Here is a 23,753-nt window from a genome sequence, read left to right as displayed (position 1 = left end):
TTCGTTCCGTTTTGACTCCGTCTGATATTCCTTTTCCTCGAAGCACTAAAATAGGCATAAAACAGCAAATCTGGGTTGGGCCTCCGGTTAATAGGTTAGTCCCAAAAATAATATAAAAGTGGATAATAAATCCCAATATTTCCTAAAACAGTAGATAAAGTAGCATGGAGCAATCAAAAATTATAGATACGTTGGAGACGTATCTGGCCACCATGGGCCCACGAGGCAGGGGGCGCGCCCTTGACCCTCGTGGACAGGTGCTTGCCCCCTCTGCTGTGTTCTTAGTGCCAGATATTCTCAAATATTCTAGAAAAGAATCATATTTCATTTTCGGGACATTTGGAGAACTTTTATTTTCGGGGTATTTTTTATTGCAAGGATAATTCAGAAAACAGATAGAAAATACTATTTTTGCTTTATTTAATATAAATAACAGAAAGTAAAAAGAGGGTACAGAAGGTTGTGCCTTCTAACTTCATCCATCTCATACTCATCAAAAGGAAGCCACTAACAAGGTTGATCAAGTTGTTAATAAACTCATTCCGAATCGCATGAAACCGGAGAAATTTTGAATAACACTAGGTTACCTCAACGGGGATATGCACATCCCCAATAATAAGAATATCATATTTATTCTTGACAGTAGGAAGAGGAAATTCAAAACCTCCAATAATAATCGATGGTATTTTTCCAATAGAATTGATACTGTGGACTTGAGGTTGTTTCCTCGAAAAGTGTACCATATGATCACTACCATTAACACAAAAAGTGGCATTGCCTTTGTTGCAATCAATAACAGCCCCTACAGTATTCAAAAAGGATCTTCCAAGGATGATCAACATACTATCATCCTCGGGAATATCAAGAATAACAAAGTCTGTTAAGATAGTAACGTTTGCAACCACAACAGGCACATCCTCACAAATACCGACAGGTATAGCGGTTGACTTATCGGCCATTTGCAAAGATATTTCAGTAGGTGTCAACTTATTCAATTCAAGTCTACGATATAAAGAGAGAGGCATAACATTAACACCGGCTCCAAGGTCACATAAAGCAGTTTTAACATAGTTTCTTTTAATGGAGCATGGTATAGTTGGTACTCCTGGATCTCCAAGTTTCTTTGGTATTCCACCCTTAAAAGTATAATTAGCAAGCATGGTGGAAATTTCAGCTTCTAGTATCTTTCTTTTATTTGTAACAATATCTTTCATGTACTTAGCATAAGGATTCATTTTAAGCATATCAGTCAAATGCATATGCAAAAAGATAGGTCTAATCATTTTAGCAAAGCGCTCAAAATCCTCATCATCCTTTTTCTTGGATGGTTTAGGAGGAAAAGGCATTGGTTTCTGAACCCATGGTTCTCTTTCTTTACCGTGCTTCCTAGCAACGAAGTCTCTCTTATCATAACGTAGATTCTTTGATTGTGGGTTATCAAGATCAACAGCAGGTTCAGTCTCTACATCATTGTTATTGCTAGGTTGAGCATCAACATGAACATTATCATTAACATTATAACTGGGTTCATGTTCATCACCAGATTGTGTTTTAGCATCAGAAATAGAAATATCATTGGGATTCTCAGGTGTGTCTACAACAGGCTCACTAGAAGCATGCAAAGTCCTATCATTCTTCTTCTTCTTCTTAGAAGGACTAGGTGCATCAACATTATTTCTCTAAGAATCTTGCTCAATTCTCTTAGGGTGGCCCTCAGGATACAAAGGTTCCTGAGTCATTTTACCCCCTCTAGTCATAACTCTTACAACATTATCATTTTTCTTATTATTTAATTCATTGAGCAAATCATTATGAGCCTTAAGCACTTGTTCTACTTGAGTGGTAACCATAGAAGCATGTTTACTAATGAGTTTAAGTTCACCTTTAACTCTAGACATATAATCACTCAAGTGTCCAATCATATAAGCATTTTGTTTCAGTTGTCTACCAACATAAGCATTGAAATTTTCTTGTTTAGCCATAAAGTCATCAAACTCATCCAAGCATTGGCTAGCAAACTTAGTAGATGGGATTTCAACTTTATCATATCTATAGAGATAATTTACCTTTATTACCTGTGTCGGGTTATCAAGACCATGTACTTCTTCAATAGGTGGTATATTAAGGCCATGTATTTCTTCAGCGGGAGGTAAGTTCTTAACATCTTCAGCTTTAAAACCTTTTTCTTTCATAGATTTCTTTGCCTCTTGCATATCTTCAGGACTAAGAAATAGAACACCTCTTTTCTTCGGAGTTGGCTTAGGAGTTGGTTCAGGAAGTGTCCAATTATTTTCATTAGTCAACATATTATTCAATAGCAATTCAGCTTGGTCAACAGTCCTTTCCCTGAAAACACAACCAGCACAACTATCCAGGTGGTCTCTGGAAGCATCGGTTAGTCCATTATAAAAGATATCAAGTATTTCATTTTTCTTGAGAGGATGATCAGGCAAAGCATTAAGTAATCGAAGAAGCCTCCCCCAAGCTTGTGGGAGACTCTCTTCTTCAATTTGCACAAAATTATATATTTCCCTTAAAGCAGCTTGTTTCTTATGAGCGGGGAAATATTTATCAGAGAAGTAATAGATCATATCCTGGGGACTATGCACACAACCAGGATCAAGAGAGTTAAACCATGTTTTAGCATCACCCTTTAATGAAAACAGAAATATTTAAGGATATAGTAGTAACGAGTTTTCTCATCATTAGTGAACAGGGTGGCTATATCATTTAATTTAGTAAGATGTGCCACAATAGTTTCAGATTCATAGCCATAAAAGGATCAGATTCAACCAAAGTAATTATCTCAGGATCAACAGAGAAATCATAATCCTTATCAGTAACATAGATAGGTGAAGTAGCAAAAGCAGGGTCATATTTCATTCTAGCATTCAGAGACTTTTGTTTCAGTTTAGCTAATAATTTCTTAAGATTAGATCTATCGTCGCAAGCAAGAAAATCTCTAGCAGTTTCTTCATCCATAACATAACCCTCAGGCACAACAGGCAATTCATATTTAGGGGGAGAATCTTCATCATCACTTTCATCAATATTATCAGTTTCAATAATTTCATTCTCTCTAGCCCTAGCAAGTTGTTCATGAAGAAACTCACCTAATGGCACAGTAGTATCAAGCACAGAAGTAGTTTCATCATAAGTATCACGCATAGCAGAAGTGTCATCATCAATGACATGCGACATATCAGAATTAATAGCAGAAGCAGGTTTAGGTGTCGCAACCTTACTCGAAACAGAAGGAGAATCAAGTGCGGAGCTAGATGGTAGTTCCTTACCTCCCCTCGTAGTTGAGGGAAAAATCTTAGTTCTTTCATCTTTCAAGTTCCTCATAGTGATCAGCATATATAAATCCCAAGTGACTCAAAGAATAGAGTTATGCTCCCCGGCAACGGCGTCAGAAAATAGTCTTGATAACCCGCAAGTATAGGGGATGGCAGCAGTTTTCGAGGGTAGAGTATTCAACCCAAATTTATTGATTCAACACAAGGGGATCCAAATAATATTCTCAAGTATTAGCAGTTGAGTTGTCAATTCAACCACACCTGGATAACTTAATATCTGCAGCAAAGTATTTAGTAGCAAAGTAGTATGGAAGTAACGGTAACAGTGGCAAAAGTAACAGTAGCAATTTTGTAGTAATTGTAACAGTGGCAACGGTAAAGTAAATAAGCAAAGAGCAACATGTGAAAGGCTCGTAGGCATTGGATCAGTGATGGATAATTATGTCGGATGCGATTCCTCATGCAATAGTTATAACATAGGGTGACACAGAACTATCTCCAGTTCATCAAACTAATGTAGGCATGTATTCCGAATATAGTCATACGTGCTTATGGAAAAGAACTTGCATGCCATCTTTTGTCCTACCAACCCGTGGCAGCGGGGTCCTATTGGAAACTAAGGGATATTAAGGCCTCCTTTTAATAGAATGCCGGACCAAAGCATTAACACTTAGTGAATAAATGAACTCCTCAAACTACGGTCATCACCAAGAGTGGTCCCGATTATTGTCACTTCGGGGTTGTCGGATCATAACACATAATAGGTGACTATAGACTTGCAAGATAGGATCAAGAACTCACATATATTCATGAAAACATAATAGGTTCAGATCTGAAATCATGGCACTCGGGCCCTAGTGACAAGCATTAAGGATAGCAAAGTCATAGCAACATCAATCTCAGGACATAGTGGATACTAGGGATCAAACCCTAACAAAACTAACTCGATTACATGGTAAATCTCATGCAACCCATCACCATCCAGCAAGCCTAAGATGGAATTACTCACGCACGGTGGTGATCATCATGAAATTGGTGATGGAGGATGGTTGATGATGACAACAGCGACGGATTCCCCTCTCCAGAGCCCCAAACGGACTACAGATCAGCCCTCCCAAGAGAGATTAGGGCTTAGCGGCGGCTCCGTATATTAAAACGCGATGAATCCTTCTCTTCTATTTTTTTCTCCCTGAACGTGAATATATGGAGTTGGAATTGAGGTCGGTGGAGCTCCAGGGGTCCCATGAGGCAGGGGGCGCGCCCTGGGGGGGGGGGGGCGCCCCCCACCTTCGTGGATAGGGTGTGAGCCCCTGACGTTGATTCTTTCGCCAATATTTTTATTAATTCCAAAAATTTGCTCCATGGAGTTTCAGGTCATTCCGATAACTTTTATTTCTGCACAAAAATAACACCATCGCAATTCTGCTAAAAATAGCGTCAGTCCGAGTTAGTTCCATTCAAATCATGCAAGTTAGAGTCCAAAACAAGGGCAATAGTGTTTGGAAATGTACATACGACGGAGACGTATAAGTATCGTTATTTTCTAACCTTCATGGTTGATTTGAGCAGATATAGGTATATCTACTTAATGAAACACAAGTATGAAATATTTGAAAAGGTTCAAAGAATTTCATAGTGGTGTGGAGAATCATCGTAACAAGAAAATAAAGTTTCTACGATCTGATTGCGGCAAATATTTGAGTTACGAGTTTGGCCTTCGGCTAAAACAATTTGGAATAGTTTCACAACTCACGCCACCTGGAACACCACAACGTAATGGTGTGTCCGCAACGTCGTAACCGTACTTTATTAGATATGGTGTGATCTATGATGTCTCTTACCAATTTACCACTATCGTTTTGGGGTTATGCATTAGAGACATCTGCATTCACATTAAATAGGGCACCATCTAAATCCGTTGAGATGACACCATATGAACTATGGTTTGGCAAGAAACCTAAGCTGTCGTTTCTTAAAGTTTGAGGTTGCGATGCTTATGTGAAAAAGCTTTAGCCTGATAAGCTCAAAAGAAACTGTTGGGTACACCTTCTATCACAGATCCGAAGGCAAGATATTTGTTGTTAAGAAGGATCCTTTCCAGAGAAGGAGTTTCTCTCGAAAGAAGTGAGTGGGAGGAAAGTAGAACCTGATGAGGTAGTTGTACCTTCTCCCGAATTGGAAAGTAGTTCATCACAGAAATCAGTTCCAGTGATTCCTACACCAATTAATGAGGAAGCTAATGATAATGACCATGAAACTTTAGATCAAGTTACTACCGAACCTCGTAGGTCAACCAGAGTATGGTCCACACCAGAGTGGTACGGTAATCCTTTCTGGAAGTCATGTTACTAGACCATGACGAACGTACGAACTATGAGGAAGCAATGATGAGCCCAAATTCCATGAAATGTCTTGAGGCCATGAAATCTGAGATGGGATCCATGTATGAGAACAAAGTATGGACTTTGATTGACTTGCCTGATGATCGGCGAGCCATTTATAAAGTTTATAGTAGTGTTACTATCTTCAAGATGAAGATGGGCACTGATAGTAGTGTTACTATCTACAAAGCTCGAATTGTCGCAAAAGGTTTTTGGCAAGTTCAAGGTGTTGCCTACGATGAGAGTTTCTCACTCGTATCTATGCTTAAAGTCTGTCCGAATCATGTTAGCAATTGCCGCATTTTATGAAATTTAGCAAATGGATGTCAAAACTGCATCCTTAATGGATTTCTTAAAGAAGAGTTGTATATGATGCAATCAGAAGATTTTGTCAATCCGAAAGGCGCTAACAAAGTGTGTAAGCTCCAGTGATTCATTTATGGACTAGTGCAAGCATCTTGGAGTTGGAATGTACGCTTTGATAGTGTGATCAAAGCATATGGTTTTATATAGACTTTGGGAGAAGCCTGTATTTACAAGAAAGTGAGTGGGAGCTCTGTAGCATTTCTGATATTATATTTGGATGACATATTGTTGATTGGAAATAATACAGAATTTCAGGATAGCATAAAAGGATACTTGAATAAGAATTTTTCAATGAAAGACCTCAATGAAGCTACTTACATATTGTGCATCAAGATCTATAAAGATAGATCAAGACGCTTGATAAGACTTTCGATGAGTATATACCTTGATAAGACTTTGAAGGAGTTCAAAATGGATCAGTCAAAGAAGGAGTTCTTGCCTGAGTTGTAAGGTGTGAAGTTGAGTAAAGACTCAAAACCCGACCACAGCATAAAATAGAAAGAGAATGAAAAGTCATTCCCTATGCCTCAGTCATAGGTTCTATAAAGTATGCTATGCTGTGTACCAGACCTATTGTGTACCCCGCCATGAGTTTGGCAAGAGGGTAAAATAGTGATCCAGGAGTGGATCACTAGATAGCGGTCAAAATTATCCTTAGTGGAATAAGGACATATTTCTTGGTTATGGAGGTGACAAAAAGTTCGTCGTAAAGGGTTACGTAGATGCAAGCTTCGACACTGATCCGGATGATTCTAAGTCTCAATCTAGATACATATTGAAAGTGGGAGCGATTAGCTAGAGTAGCTCCGTGCAGAGCATTATAGACATAGAAAATTTGCAAAATACATAGGGCTCTGAATGTGGCAGACCCATTAACTAAACTTCTCTCACAAGCAAAACATGATCACTCTTTGGGTGTTAATCACATAGCGATGTGAACTAGATTATTGAATCTAGTAAACCCTTTGGGTATTAGTCACATGGAGATGTGAACTAATCACATAAAGATGTGAACTATTGGTGTTAAATCACATGATGATGTGAACTAGATTATTGACTCTAGTGCAAGTGGGAGACTGAAGGAAATATGCCCTAGAGGCAATAATAAAGTTGTTATTTATATTTCCTTATATCATGATAAATGTTTATTATTCATACTAGAATTGTATTAACCGGAAACTTAGTACATGTGTGAATACATAGACAAAACAGAATGTCCCTAGTATGCCTCTACTTGACTAGCTCGTTCAAAGATGGTTAAGTTTCCTGACCATAGACATGTGTTGTAATTTGATGAACGGGATCACATCATTAGGAGAATGATGTGATGGACAAGACCCATCTGTTAGCTTAGCATGTTGATCGTTCAGTTTTATTGCTATTGCTTTCTTCGTGACTTATACATATTCCTTTGACTATGAGGTTATGCAACTCCCGAATACCGGAGGAACACCTTGTGTGCTATCAAACGTCACAACGTAACTGGGTGATTATAAAGATGCTCTACAGGTGTCTCCGAAGGTATTTGTTGAGTTGGCATAGATCAAGATTAGGAATTGTCACTCTGTGTATCAGAGAGGTATCTCTGGGTCCTCTCGGTAATTCACATCACTATAAGCCTTGCAAGATATGTGATTAATGAGTTAGTTGTGGGATGATGCATTACGGAACGAGTAAAGAGAGTTGCCAGTAATGAGATTGAACTAGGTATGATGATACCGATGATCGAATCTCAGGCAAGTAACATACCGATGACAAAGGGAATATCGTATGTTGTTATTGTTTGACCGATAAAGATCTTCGTAGAATATGTAGGAACCAATATGAGCATCCAGGTTCCGCTATTGGTTATTTACTGGAGATGTGTCTTGGTCATGTCTACATAGTTCTCGAACCCGTAGGGTCCGCACGCTTAACGTTCGATGACGATATGTATTATGAGTTATGTGTTTTGGTTACCTAAGTTTATTCGGAGTCCCGGATGAGATCACGGACATGATGAGGAGTCTCAGAATTGTCAAGAGGTAAATATTCATATATTGTAAGGTTGTATTCGGACATCGGAATGGTTCCGAGTGATTCGGGTATTTTACCGGAGTATCGAGGGGTTACCGGAACCCCCAGGGGGAATATTGGGCCTACATGGGCCATAGGGGAGAGGGGAGGCAGCCCACAAGGGGTGGCCGCGCCCCCTCCCTATAGGGAGTCCGAATTGGACTAGGGAGGGGGGCTCCCCACTTTTCCTTCTCCTCTTCCTCTCCCTTCCCTCTTTTCCCCCTCCGTAAAAGGGAAGGGAGTCCAACTAGGATTGGGAGTCCTGGTGGGAGTCCCCCGTATGGCACGCCCCCTAGGCCGGCCGCCTCCTCCCCTTCTCCTTTATATACGGGGGCAGGGGCACCCCAAAGGCACTCCAAGATTTGTCTTAACTGTGTGCGGTGCCCCCCTCCAAAGTTTACCACCCCGGTCATATTGTCATAGTGCTTAGGCGAAGCCCTGTGCGGATCACATCACCAACACCCTCGCTATGCCGTCGTGCTGACGGAACTCTCCCTCGACCCTCTACTGGATCAAGAGCTCGAGGGACGTCATCGTGCTGAACGTGTGCTGAACACGGAGGTGACGTACATTCGGTACTTGGATCGGTTGGATCGCGAAGACGTTCGACTACAGCAACCGCGTTACATAACGCTTCCGCTTTCGGTCTATGAGGGTACGTGGACACACTCTCCCGTCTCTTTGCTATGCTTCTCCTAGATAGATCTTGCGTGATCATAGGAAAACTTTCAATTACTACGTTCCCCAACAGGTAGTCCCTAGATTAATCGGTTAGTCCATTATAGAAGATATCAAGGATTTCATTCTTTTGAAGAGGATGACCAAACAAAGCATTTAATAATTTCATAGGCCTCCCCAAGCTTGATGGAGACTCTCTTCCTCAAGTTGTTCAAAATTATATATTTCCTATAAGTCAGCTTGTTTCATATGAGCAAGGTAGTCCCTAATAGTAGTAGATGCAGAATCATTTTAGTCTACTTGTTTCGGACGTAATGCTTATGTATTGATCATGCCATGAATAACGTCATAACTATGCGCTTTTCTATCAATTGCCTAACAATAATTATATCCACCATTGCTATTCTCACGAGACAGGTGCCTCTAGTGAAAGCTATGCCCCCCGGGTCCATTCACTTTATATTTACTAAAACCCTAAATTACCTTGCTGCAATTATTTATCTTTTGTTTTGTTTTGCAATTTATCTATCTACCATTACCAGAATTAATCCTTGCAATTCAGTACAAGGGGATTGACAACCCTCTTGCCCGCGTTGGGTGCAAGTATTTATTTTGTCTGTGTGTGTGTGTGTGTGTGTGTGCAGATACTGCTTACATTTGTTTGCATGAGTCCCCTATTGGTTCGATAAACCTTGGTTCTTAACCGAGGGAAATACTATATGCTCCTGTACTACATCACTCTTCCTATTCGGGGAAATCCCAATGGCTATCACAATTAGCAATGTTGCTATGACTTTGTTATGCTTAATGCTTATGACTAGGGCCCGAGTGCCATGATTTCAAATCTCAACCTATTATGTTTCCATAAATATATTTGAGTTCTTGATCCTATCTGCAATTTATATGCACCTGTTATTGTTCTGATCCATAGACCCCAAGGTGACAATAATTGGGATACTCTCCGGGGTTGATTGTAATTTGAGGAGTTCAAGTATTCACTTTTGTTAATATCTTGTTCCGGCTCTCTATTGAAAGGAGCGCCTTAATAACCCTTAGTTTCCATCAGGACCCCACTGCCATGGGAGGGTAGGACAAAAGATGTCATGCAAGTTCTTACTGCAAGCACGTATGACTATATACAGAATACATGCCTACATATGAATGATGAATTGGAGCTATTGTGTATCACTATAGGTTGTGATTGTTACATAACGAATATCATCCAAATATCCATCGCATTCCATGCCTAAGCTTTTCATAATATTGTCTTCGCTCAAGTTACTATTACTGCTACTACTGTTACACTTGCTATAAAACTGCTACTATTACTATCACTATTGTTGCCACTGCAACCAATACTATCATATTACCGCGCTACTAATATATTGTTGCATGGAAGTGACTTCTCAGGTGTGGTTAAATTGACAACTCAACTGCTGAGGCTTATAAATATTATTTGGCTCCCCTTGTGTCGAATCAATAAATTTGGGTGAAATACTACCCTCGAAGACTATTGCGATCTACCATACTTGCGGATCAATAGTGGATCACCAAAGGGAGCCCGACATTAGGCCTACCCAGCAGCCCACAAGGCATGGGGGTCAGAGAAAACCCTAAGGCGGATGCCATAGACCTTGCTCCCAAGCCTAGGGCGATGGCGACTAAGATTGCATCTGCCTACATGTAAACCCTAGCCTCCATCGTGTATATAAGGGGAGGCTAGAGGGCTCTCATGGGCATCTCCTCTCAGCTAGAAACTCACGATAGCAATCTCATACACCATTGTAAACCCCTCGCACAAGGTATCCCTCCACCATGAATAACAAAAACAAGCAAGACATAGGGTATTACTCTCTGGAGGCCCAAACCTAGGTAAAACTCCCGCATCACATTCGGTCTGTGACTTCAAGCTAGCCTTGGACACCGAGGGATCTGATGGAATTCTGCACCGTCATGCTCCATTCACCGCGAGCATTGGCGGCTCCACGTCCATGTGAAGGAGCGTGACTGCCTATTCGAGAAGATCGCGGTAGAGACAGACGCGGGGGCGGGAATGCTGCTAACTTTGGTAGCTCCTCGTCATTCGTGTTGGGCCGCAATGACCACGAGGTCGGACCGTTCACGACAATCATCAATCTCACCTCGACCAGCGACGTCCACGACCAGGCGTCAGACTCCGACAAAGAGTATAACGTGGGAGATGGAACCACCCACGGTCGGGAAAGAGCAGGACGTGGGACACAAACGTGCCAATGGTCGGCGAAGAGCAGTACATGGGACACGAACATGCCCACGCCGGGGAAGATTTGGATTAGGGTAACTTTTGCTATGTAATTTTCTTCCTATATATTAATGAAAATTTCATGTCCGCTTTTATTTGATGCACCGGGTTGGATGGACGGCTGCCATATCAGTGTCCGCGGAAATATAGCGTGTCCAGTTTGAGATTTCTCATGCTCTCTTCTTTTGGTTTAATGAATGAAGCTCTATCTAGAAAACTGCGCTCGTTCCTAGGGACACCCAATGCTAGGGTTTCTTCTGCCTATTGCTGGCGTCGACGTCAGTCTGCCTCGTCTCCTGTGGCCTTAGGGCCATGGAGGCGCAGTGGATACTGGCCCTTGTCGATGAAAGGGCTCCGTTTTTGGATGTCTTCTTGAGTTTTTTAAGGTTTGTGTCCTACTCAAAGAGGCGATGCAGCGGCGGCTCTCTGAAGATGGCATAAGGTTCTCCCGCCTAGCCCCCGTCGTGGCGATGCTTCTAGCATTGTCGGAGGGCATGTGAAGGTTTGTCTCTGGCGGGTCTCACAGGATTCTGCTGGCGTTTGACTTCGCTGGATCCAATTTTCATTCGTCCACGTTCGTGTGTCTACATGTTGAGTACTTTCGATCTACGCTTCTCTGCGTCGGCGACAAGGTTTTTGTTCCGGTGCGCTAGTCCTATAAGGGTTAGCGCAACGACTTCCCAACTGTCCACTACAATAAGGTTTGCTTGGCTTCAATGAGGAAGATGCAATGACAGCGGCGCGACTTCGTCTCGCTCCAGTGCTTATAGTCGTCGCTAGGTGATCTATGGATCTGAATGTAATTTTTTACTTCTGTCTTTTTTACTACCTTGATTCTTGATGAATAGATTGAAAGTTCTTCCAAAAAAAGCTTTGTCGAGAAAAAGGTTTAGAAGTTTTTTCTATAGCTCACAACAAATTTTGCAGATCTAGGTGGAGCAGCACAATAGGCAACCAAATTCTCACTTCGCGTATCAAATCACCATCGGTTTCTGTGGTGACACTTTTTTTTGCGCAAATCTATGGTGACACTATTGACTCCAAACCAAACGAACTACCAGTAATATGAAAAGCGTGTTTCGAAAAAAAAAGTAATATGAAAAGCACACTGACGCTAGCCAGTCTCGTAAATAAAGCATCCGCATCCCTCGATGCTAAAATGCTACTCCCTCCGTTTCTAAATTTAAGCAGATTTTAATATAAACTGCATACGAATTTATATAAACGTATTTAAGGATGTAGATTCATTCATTTTACTTCGTATGTACTTCCTTTGTCCCAAAATATAAGAACGTTTTTGACACTACACTAATATCAAAAACATTCTTATATTATGTAACGAAGGGAGTAGTTAATATGATCTTATATTTACCCTGCAAAAAAATATGATCTTATATTTAAAAACAGAGGGAGTAGAACGATCATTGGTGCTAAGCGATGCTATGGCAGGTGTAGCACTAGCCAGATTTTTTTTCTCAAGAAAACTTCTAATATATTTATTTTCTATTATGACAGTACAACGAACACCAGAAATAATAAAAATTACCAGATTCATAGACCATCTAGCGACGACTACAAGCACTGAAGCAAGCCGAAAGCACGCCGTCGTCATCTGCCCTTCCTCATCAAAGCCGAGCAAAAATTATTGTACTCATAGTAAACAGTCGGAAAGTCGTCGTGTTAAGGCCTCATAGGACTAGCGCACCAAAACAGCAACCGTCGCTGAGGAAGAGTAACGTAAATCGAAAGGATCCAACCTGAAAACACACGAAAGTAGACGAACGACAACCAAACTCGAGTAGATCCACCAAATATAGATCCACTGAGACACACCTCCACACACCTACTGATGATGCCAGACGCATCACCAGGACGGGGGCTAGGCGGGAAGAACCTTATTCCATCTTCAGAAAGCCGCCGCCATCCCGCCTTTCTGAGCAGAATATAAACCCTAACAAAACTCAAAGAACCATCTAAAAGAAAAGTCCTCCCGCCAGCAAAGGCCGAGATCCATCACGTCCATTAACCCTGAGGCCACCGGAGATGAGGCGGACCACCGTGACAACACCAGCCAGGTTAAAATAAGAACGCCGTCTGACGCCTCCTAGGGGGATAACTAGAGCCAACGATCATTCCCTCAGCTAAAAACAAATGAACGTTTCCGATCACTCCCAACTAACGCTCTAGAATTACCATCCGAAACAGATTAAATTATCAAGTTGTTGTATAAGAATTGTCATGTTCTAAAATAATAATTACCATGTTGAAAATTGTCATGCTCGCCAAAGGGAGTTAACGAAAACAAATATGAAAATGCTCTAAACCCAAAATTTGCCATATGAAAATGTGTTCGTAGATTATCATCCTAAGCAAACCTTTAACGCAGCCAGCTCATAATTCGCTCTCAGAGTACGTGAGAGTTCGGTACGTGAGAGTGAACGCTCTAGGATTCAATCATTTCAATGTGCATGAGGGTATTCACTCATAGAGGCTTAAAAACCTACTAGTACGCTCTTATATTATACTCTTATATCATAAGACGGAGGGAGTAACATTTAGGTAAGAAAAACATACCTAAATGTTACTCCCTCTGTCTCATAATATAAGAGCATTTATAAGAAGCATTTTTTATGTGGATGCTCTCTACTGCGGAAGGAAAAGAAATCGCAATCATGCTGAATAGAGTTGTTCCAACACAAGATGGCTAGCAAAGAGAGGAAAGTCATATTTCTTTAACAGTTTCAATCTTGTCGCCACCATTACCATGACATGAGCAGATAAGAACACAAGTAGCACACCCACAATACAAGCACCTCTAAACACAGACACTCAAAAAAAAAAAAACTTGCACCATTGCAGCAAGCACTGGAGCAGTGAATAGAGATATTACTTGCTGTGATAGGTAAAACTAAATTTATTCAGAGAGTTCGCTAAGTGTTTGCTCACGCAGAAGGCTTCTCCCACTTGAGGGGCTTCACCACCTCCCAGGTGAAGTCTGCGCCCTCCCTGCCGAAGTGACCGTATGCCGCCGTCTTGAGGTAGCGCCCCTTCCCACCCCTCTTGAGGTCGAGGTTGATGATGATCATGCCTGGCCTGAAGTCAAAGTTCTCCTTGACAATCTCGAGGATCTCCTTGTCAGGGATCTTGCCCGTGCCGTATGTGTCGACAAACACCGAGAGTGGTTCAGGCACGCCAATAGCATAAGACACCTGGACGATGCAGCGGCGGGCAATGCCGCTTGCAACAATGCTCTTCGCTGCCTGCCTGGCAACATATGCACCACTGCGGTCAACCTTGGTCGGGTCCTTGCCAGAGAAAGCGCCTCCACCATGAGCTCCCCAGCCACCATAGGTGTCAATGATGATCTTCCTGCCAGTGAGACCAGCATCACCGTGAGGTCCACCAATGACAAAGCGGCCAGATGGGTTGAGATGGAAGATGGTATTCTCATCAAGGTACTGCTCTGGGATGACAGGCTTAATCACATGCTCCTTCAGATCAGCAGCAATCTCATCATTGGTCACTGTCTCATCGTGCTGGGTGGAAATGAGCACAGTGTGGACACGTATAGGGACCATAGCACCATTGTCATTGTGATACTCCACAGTCACCTGGGTCTTGCCATCAGGCCTCAACCACGGGCAGGTGGCGTTCTTGCGGACCTCGGTGAGACGAGCACCAAGCTTGGTAGCAAGAACATGGCTGAGGGGCATGAACTCCGGAGTCTCATCAGTTGCATATCCAAACATATGGCCCTGGTCACCAGCGCCAATCTCCTCAGGCCGCTTGGTAAAGTGGCCATGGACACCCTGCGCGATGTCAGGGGACTGCTGCTCAATGTTGACAAGTACCTTGCAGTGGTCAGCATCAAGCCCTACATCATTGGACACAAAACCGATGCCACGGCAAGTATCCCTGACAATCTTCTCATAGTCAACATTGGCCTTGGTAGTGATCTCACCGAAAACCATGACCATGTTGGTCTTGGTGCATGTCTCACAAGCAACCTTGCTGTCAGGGTCTTCAGCCAGGCATGCATCTAGCACAGCATCAGATATCTGGTCGCAGAGCTTGTCAGGGTGCCCCTCATTGACAGACTCAGACGTGAAGAGGAAGGTTTCAACTTCAGCCATCTTCTTTGGCCTAAACAAAAGGTGATCAGTGTCTCAGAACATAAATTGTGTCATAAGAACAAAAAGGTGTCATCGAACATTCTAGAGGTTAGAAACTTAGATTTAAATTACCAGATCTGACATACATCCAAACAATTTTACTTTATTAAACTCATTACAATCATGATCGTCATCTAGTGAACTGCTCATGAGTGTTAGCAGTTGTGTGAATGTGCACAAGTCGTTCTGCTCCCTATTGTAAAAAGTTGGCAGCAGTAGGGACAAGAAATACACATACAAGATCCTAATCAAAGCATCCTAAAATAATCAAGTTGCACAAACAGGACAAGATTCAACGAATAAAAGAATAACCCGTTGCACTCAACTCCGCAGGGCTGTAACCTGCGAATCAGCATCTCGGGACACAGCAGTATAAATTCTATTCTTCCCAGGACAAGGTTCTAAGAACAACATAATCCAGTATTATTCGCAGCACAAGGTACCTATCCAATTGCACTGTGACCAAACAATTTATCCACTGTCCAGCACTAAATCCCAGCCACTATTTCGCAGCATAAAGGTACCTATCCAATTGCACTGTGAACTACTATAAAAAAAATGTACTGTGACCAAACTACTGCTCGCAATCCATTGTTCAGCACTAAATCCCAGATAAAAGGACAGGGCACTATAAATCTCTGCGTACAGAACAAGCCCTGCTCATCACTACTAACGCTAATCCCTCGACTGGTTCACAGGACGAATAATGGTCGCAGTACACCCAATCTCCCAAGGATTTTAGAGAGATAAAAGGGTGGCGAAATCCCCAATCAAGAGGATCTAGCTCGTCACTGCGAACCTGGGCGATACTTCCTCTAGACAACAAGTTGTCAAGAAAATAAGCGCAAATTTCACCGCGAAGTACCGGGGCGACGGATCAAGAGGCGGCCGTTTCTAAAGCCCTAAGCGACAAACGCGTACCAGATCGGAGCGAAGATAGATAGCAACGGAAGCAAAATGAAGCAGCCTACTAGATCGGAACGAGCTTAAGCAAAATGAAGAAGAAGAAGAAGAAGAAGAAGAAGGGCGGCAGGGGAGGGCGCCTCACCTTGTTCGCTTGTGGCGGCGGGGGCGGCGACGGCGGCGGGAGGCTAGGGGATGACGTTGACACTCGAGCACAGCACGGCGTAGGGGGGGTCGGACCCGGATCGTGGGTTCTGGTTATATAGAAGTCGGGGGAGTGGGGCGGGCATGGGCCGTTGGATGGCATCGGATGGTGGTGGTGGAAGACCCGACGACAGCGACTCGTGCCCACCTATCCGGTCTCAAGACGCGTGGCGGTCGTTGGACGAGCATGGTGGCCCGTGCGCGTCTCTAGTGGGCAGTTTTCAAAAACTGAAAATGGTTAACGCTAATTATGCGATTTGCAATTAGCTACTGGCCAATTTAACGTTCTTCAGTTTTTGGAAATTAATTTCGGGTGTTGAGCAAACTAATGGCGCCAGCAAAATGTGATTCCATGCCATATAATTAGTTGACTCAAATTTGTCCAGGTATGGATGTATCTAGACACGTATTTAGCGTTAGGTGCATCCGTATTTATAAAATACGATACGACTATCATGTCTAGGTACATCCGTATTTAGACAAATGTGATTTAACTAATTAGGGATGAAGATAATATGTTTTTTTCAGAATCAGATGTATACACACACGTTTTAATATATTTATTTCCTCATTTCAATCTGTGTGCAGTCTATATTAAAATATTTAAAATATCTTATAATTGGAAACAAAGGAGTAATTTGATTCCTTCTGGAGCTAAATCGGTTTTCAAAGTTATTCAATTTTGCTCAGATGAGGATATTTTGCTTACAATTTCGGTGTACTTCATTTTATGTGCAAATTAAAAGTTTAAAGAAGCGCAAGCAACCTCCGGCTTTAAATTAACAAAACGAAAACTTAGGCCTCCTTTGGTTTAGAGGAATCTTGTAAGAATTTCATATGATATGATATCTATAGGAAAAATTCCTTTAGAGCCATTTGGTTCGTAGGAATGAAATCCTATACCTATGGAGGAATTCTTCCTACCCTCATATTTCATAGGAAAATAAGGCCTCCTTTGATTCATAGGATAGGAATGTTATAGGAATAGGAAAATCGTAGGAAGAGAGATGATATGCACCTCAATTCCTATAGAGAAAGAGATATCATTTGATGCATAGGATATGAATTTTTTCATTGAGTCTTAACTAACTTTATTTCCTCCAAAATGTAAAGGATTGATTCCTATCCTACATAGGAATAGGAATTCATTCCTACAAACCGAAGGACTTCAAAGGAAATTTTTCTATGCAAATCCTATCCTATAGAAATCCTATAAAATTCCTACAAACCGAAGGAAGCCTAAACATTAGTCTAGACTTAATGAAAAAAATCCTATGATGTGAATCAGAGGGCATCTCCTTTCCTATTCCTACTAATAGAATTTGAGATACATATCATTTCATTCTTTATTATTTTTCTATTCCTACGATTTTCCTACCCTATGAACCAAAGGAGACCTAAGGTTGGCGAGTTAGAAAGTCTTGAAAAAAAACAAAACTACACACAAGAGTCGCCATGATGGTCTTCCCTCAAAACAAAAATTACACACAAGAAAGCAAGGCGCGCTCCCAACCGCTAAAAAGTATCTGATAGAGAGGTAGAGTATGTTTTGACTCGGAAAAATAAAAGACACTATGTGGGGCACCATTCATGGGAGGCGACGTCGCCTCCAGTTGATGGCATGTATATGTTTAAGGTTGTACAACGCTTTGGTCGCACCAGCCATGTCTTTCATCTCCCGAGCGACACCCATAGCTGGAGGGGGAAAACACAATTGAAAATGCAATTGGCTGGATTGAAAACAACTTTTCAATAGCAAGTTTACTGCGCGCAAGTGTTGTTCTTATTCCGAGCTCATGTGAGCTCGGGTGAACAGTAAAATCAAAAAAATGGAAAAAATATATATTCTGAATTTATTTGTGTCAAACATTGACAAATGTTTTCATTGTTTGCAAATTTCATCACCGGATGACATTTGCGGAAAATTGGCAAAAAAAGAGAAAATCAATGCTCCAAAATGCTTTTTCTATTTATTTTTTACTGTTCACCCGAGCATGATTAGAACATTCGTGTTCGTTCATTGTGTATAATCCATGAAGCTCACACTAGGGCAGCAAAGCAACGCCAAACAACTCTTTGCACATAGCATGAAGACCACAAGTTTGGAAGCTGACTGGGAGGGGGTCCAATCAGAACCTAATCACATGCCTATGATGGCAGAAGTGCATACAAATTCAGCTACAGAAAATGAAGCAAAATGATGTTGATGTTCTCCATTTGGGAACGTAAAGCACAAATCCCATCAAACAACTCGTTGAAGTTAGCAATGTGCATCGGTGTAGGAAGATGGTTTCGTAAGAGCTGCCATAGAAACATGTTGATTTTGAGTGGTAGGGCACCTCGCCAAAGAAGATAGAGTCGACTTTGTCTATCAATGTTACTGAAAGGGCATGTAGCCCCTAAGTGTGATTTTGTTAATTAATGACAATCTTTATGGACTAATGTTTTCACTGAGATATATTTGACGGTATTGTCCATAGTTGGTGCATAAAGGATACTAGATGGAATCAACGACGAAGTCCATATATATGAAGATAAATTTGCTCTAAGCTTGGTGTTAAATGACAATTCCTATGGAGCATCAACTGTATTGAATCATATATGAAGATATGTTTCATAGTGATGCTTGAAGTGCATTGGGTTGTTTTGTGAAGAATGCCATCAAAGCATCTAAAAAGTCCTTGTTGGGGAACATTGCATGGAAAACAAAAAAAAATTCTACGCACATGCAAGATCTATGAAGGAGATGCATAGCAACGAGAGGGGAGAGCGTGTCTACGTACCCTCGTAGACCGTAAGCGGAAGCGTTTAACAACGCGATAGATGTAGTTGAACTTCTTCGCGCTCCAACCGATCAAGTACCAAACGTACGACACCTCCGCGTTCTGCACACGTTCAGCTCGCTGACGTCCTCCGCCTTCTTGATCCAGCAAGACGGCGAGGTAATAGATGAGTTTTGACAACACGACGGCATGGTGACGGTGATTGTGATGTGATCTCCGCATGGCTTCGCCTAAGCACTACGAAAATATGACCGAGGGAGTAAACGGTGGATGGGGCGCCGCACACGGCTAAGACAATGTCGTGTCCCGTTGTGTGGCGCACCCTCCCCATATATATAGGTGGGAGGGGAGGGGAGGTAGCCAGGCATGACCTAGGGCTGGCCGCCGGCCCCTAGGGCCCCTGCCTTGCCTGCGCCCCCCTTTCCTTGTATTAACAAGGTGGAAGCAAAGAGGGGAGAGGGAAGGAAGGGGGAGTCCTACTCCACACTTTCCTTTTCCCTCCCCTCTTTCCTTCTCCTCCTCATAAGGCCGACCTCTATAGGGGCGCACCAGCTCCTTGTGGGCTGGTGTGTTCCCTCTCTTGGACCATAAGGCCCATATCTTTGCCAGGGGTGCCCGAACCTCGTTTCCGGTGACGCGATAAGTACCCAGTACCCTCCAAAACACTTCCGGTGTCCGAATACCATCATCCTATATATCATTATTTACCTCTCAACCATTTCGAGACTCCTCGCCATGTCCATGATCTCATCAAGGACTCCGAACAACATTCATTCACCAAATCACATAACTCATATAACACTATATCGTCAACGAACGTTAAGCGTGCGGACCCTACGGGTTTGAGAACTATGTAGACATGAGCGAGACACCTCTCTGGTCAATAACCAATAGTGGAACCTGGATGCCCATATTGGCTCCTACATATTCTACGAAGATCTTTATCGGTCGAACCATTATGACAACATACGTAATTCCCTATGTCCATCGGTATGTTACTTGCCCGAGATTCGATCGTCGGTATGTCTATACCTAGTTAAATCTCGTTACTGGCAAGTCTCTTTACTTGTTCCGTCATACATCACCTTGTGACTAACTCCTTAGTCGTTTGCTTGCAAGCTTATGATGTGTATTACCGAGAGAGCCCAGAGATACCTCTCCAATACTCGGAGTGACAAATCCTAATCTCGATCTATGCCAACTCAACAAACACCTTCGGAGATACCTATAGAGCATCTTTATGCACCCAGTTACATTGTGATGTTTGATAGCACACAAGGTATTCCTCCGGTATGCGGGAGTTGCATAATCTCATAGTTGAAGGAATGTGTATTTAACATGAAGAAAGCAATATCAATAAAACTTGAATGGTCATTATGCTAAGCAAACAGATGGGTCTTGTCCATCACATCATTCTCCTAATGATGTGATCCCGTTATCAAATGACAACACATGTCTATGGTTAGGAAACCTTAACCATTTTTGATTAACGAGCTAGTCTAGTAGAGGCATACTAGGGACATGGTATTTGTTTATGTATTCACACATGTATTTAAGTTTCCGATCAATACAATTCTAGCATGAATAATAAAATTTTATCATGAATAAGGAAATATAAAATAACAACTTTATTATTGCCTCTAGGGAATATTTCCTTCAGTCCTCATGGTATCCTTCTCTGTATACCCCATGCTCACGGGCTTGTGTCGTGCGCACGGGGTCGAGTGTCAACTCTCTGGATACCCCGTGTAATAGGGCCTAGGTTTTTGGCTTTGGAGATCGCATGTTCAATGAGGTTTGAAGTTGGTCTTCGGGGACTTCTATTGAATCCAATAAGGTGATTTCCATGTCCAACCAAATTTTTTCAAGGGGGGGTTCATTGGAATATCTCAAAGATTAACATATTTGGGGCTTTTAAGGATCAAGGGCTTGAGAGAATAATTAAAGAGAATAATTCAAGTTATGGTTTCAAGACAATATCATGGTGAGCTCATATTTTGTGTTTAGGTTTATCAAGTCTTAAATCAAGCAACTAAAGTGAAGAATTCATTGTGCCTCTCAAGAGATTATGATGGAGTTTTAGGAGAGGATGTGGCGACCAAGATGATATTCATAGTGGAACTTGATAAGGACATGGAAGAATCTTTGGTAATATAGTCTTGAAGCAATGACGGGAAGTGAAGAGTTCATTGTGGCTTTCAATAAACCAAGATGGGGCATGAAGTAAAGATGTTGGTTGACCAAGACGAAGCTCGAAGATTATCTAGATGGTCAACTCTCAAAGTGCAATCTTTGTACCACGTGGGATCAAGTGATCTAGTGGTATGGGAAGTAATTGTGAATTGTGCTTTGTGACCTAACCCATATTATGTGTTTTTTATGTCTACTTGGGTTAGGAGTTTATCATGGGCTTGCATAGAAAAGAAAGATTTCAAGTAGCCTAGTGTGGATGACATCAAGTGGTGATGGTCATCGGGTTCGAGGTGTCCAAGTGCAAGATGAGAAGCTGGAGGTTATATGCTTTGAATCTTGTGGTCCTCATCATGATAATGTGCATGTGAAGATGAGCTTAAGTTAAGGCTTTCCCCATTGCAATATGGGGAAGCATTTCGAGTATCTTCACCAAGTGATTGTGGACAAGAAAATGATTTCAACTTGAGGCAAGCATTAAAGTCATCATCAAGATCAAGTGGAATGTGCAAGGCAAAGGTATAACTTAGATAAGTTTTTCTAGTTTTTCCGGTCTCATGGTGCTTGGAGGGAGACCGGATTATAGGTTTGATAGTCGTACTATCAAGGGGGGCTTTCGGGCAAGTAGCTTGATCACGTCCCATGTAGAGAGCTCAAACCTTTTCATGATTTGCATCATTATTTATTGTTGATCTTGGGTGGTTATCTATGTGAGGACCTTGGGCTTTTCCATAGCTTTAAAACGAGCCCAAGATCATCAAATTCGGAGTTCGTATGCCAAAGTTATGCTTGTTTTGGTTTCCTGCTTTGGGCTATTTCTATGTACCTCGTGGGCACGAGGTTTTGAGGCCGTGGGCACGGGCCCCCGTGCACACGGGCTTGTACTGTGGACACGGGACCCCGTGGGCACGAGGTGTCCAGGAAGTGTCTGTTGGAGCCCCAACGACTAGTTTTGGGGTTTGGCTATTTGAGGGCTTCGTCCCCCATCCGGTTTGAGGGTTGTTTATACACTTTATAAACATCATTTTGAGTCTCTTACTACCTCTTCCAAACCCCTATCCCCCCTCTATGTGAAGGGGGGGGGGGTTTGTGGATGAATCTTTGAGTCATTTGTTGATTCTATCCATGGCATCCCCTTTGTTGAATGCCCTACTTTCGAGAGTGCATCTTGTGAGATTGAGAGAGTGAGTTGAGCATTTGTTGCTTGACCTTGCATTGCATTTGTTGCTTGACCTTGCATTGCATTTGTTGCATTGGTTTGAGCTCCCTGCATTGACTTGTTCGAGTGAGAGCCCATGAGTTTATTACTCTTGGAGGCTTCCGCCTCCTAGACGGTTTGTTGATATATTGAGAAGTTTGTGAAGAGGCCTATGTGGTCAAGGTTACTCCGGAAGCTTCCTTTTGTGCTGCGCTCTAGGGAAGGGTGTGAAGTGGCCTAGGTGGTAAAGTTGCTCCGGATGCTTGCGTGTTTGTGGTGTGCTCCGGAGAAGTTTGTAAAGGTGCGGTGGTCGCCTTCAAGACCAACCCCGAGCGAATCCAGGCTCATCCGTTCTAGGTGACTCGAAAGGGAGAATACGGTGTGTCACTTGGTGATGCCCCAAAGCTTTGGCTTTGTCATCGCTCTGACAGAGATTAGCACTCTCACGAGTGTGAACTTCGGGATAAATTCGCATCCCCAACTAAGGATGGCAATGGGTCGGGTTTGGATCGGGTTGAACAATATCAAATCCACATCCATATCCATTAATATAGTCTTTGCCAGCCCATGAAAGAAAATCCATGGGTGAAAAATTGTGTCCATGTCCAAACCCAATGGATATCCATGAAAATAGTCTTTGCCCGCCCATGAATGGGTGAATTTTTTCTAACATATTAGAATGATGAGTCATTTAACTAGGAGATAAAAATAAGGGAAGGGACATTGGAGTATGCATGTTGATACGCCTCCAACGTATCTACTTTTCCAAACACTTTTGCCCTTATTTTGGACTCTAACTTGCATGATTTGAATGGAACTAACTCGGACTGACGTTGTTTTTAGCAGAACTGCCATGGTGTTATTTTTTTGCAGAAATAAAAGTTCTCGGAATGACCTGAAACTCCATGGAGTCACCTTTTGGAATTAATAAAAAATATTGGCAAAAGAATCAACATAAGGGGGCCCACACCCCGCCCTCCACTTATTCCAGCACCCACACACTTCGTCTTCCTCCAGAAAAAATCATCCCATAGCTCAAACCCATGTTCTAGCTCATTCTGCTGCCATTTTTGATCTTCTAGCTCAAAGCTCCATTCACAAAACTGCTTTGTGGGATTGTTCTTCGGTATGTGACTCCTCCAATGGTCCAATTAGTTTTTGTTCTAGTCCTTTATTTATTGCAATTTTTTACTGCTAAGGTGACCCTGTTCTTGAGCTTGCATGTCAAATTTATATGGTCTAA

The 23,753-nt window shown here is 42.2% G+C and overlaps 1 protein-coding gene across 1 annotated transcript; it reads right to left on the bottom strand.

The window, feature by feature from the left end:
- Positions 1-13,748: 13,748 nt before the first annotated feature.
- LOC119322785 (S-adenosylmethionine synthase) lies at positions 13,749-16,368 on the bottom strand. The gene is made up of 2 exons (XM_037596302.1): positions 16,281-16,368; positions 13,749-15,203 (listed from the first exon to the last, which is right to left on the bottom strand). Exon 2 carries the CDS (start codon positions 15,191-15,193, stop codon positions 14,003-14,005), a length of 1,191 nt encoding a protein of 396 aa, XP_037452199.1. The 5' UTR covers positions 15,194-15,203; positions 16,281-16,368; the 3' UTR covers positions 13,749-14,002.
- Between the last annotated feature and the right edge of the window lie 7,385 nt (positions 16,369-23,753).

Source organism: Triticum dicoccoides, chromosome 6B (assembly GCF_002162155.2).
Source record: "Triticum dicoccoides isolate Atlit2015 ecotype Zavitan chromosome 6B, WEW_v2.0, whole genome shotgun sequence".
In the NCBI taxonomy this organism is placed as follows: Eukaryota; Viridiplantae; Streptophyta; class Magnoliopsida; order Poales; family Poaceae; genus Triticum; species Triticum dicoccoides.
Note: the sequence above shows the minus strand (reverse complement) of the source record. Positions and strands in the feature narration are given on the sequence as shown.

Coding starts and splice junctions, on each gene's coding strand:
- LOC119322785 (XM_037596302.1), bottom strand. CDS start 15,193: ATGGCTGAAGTTGAAACCTTCCTCTTCACGTCTGAGTCTGTCAATGAG.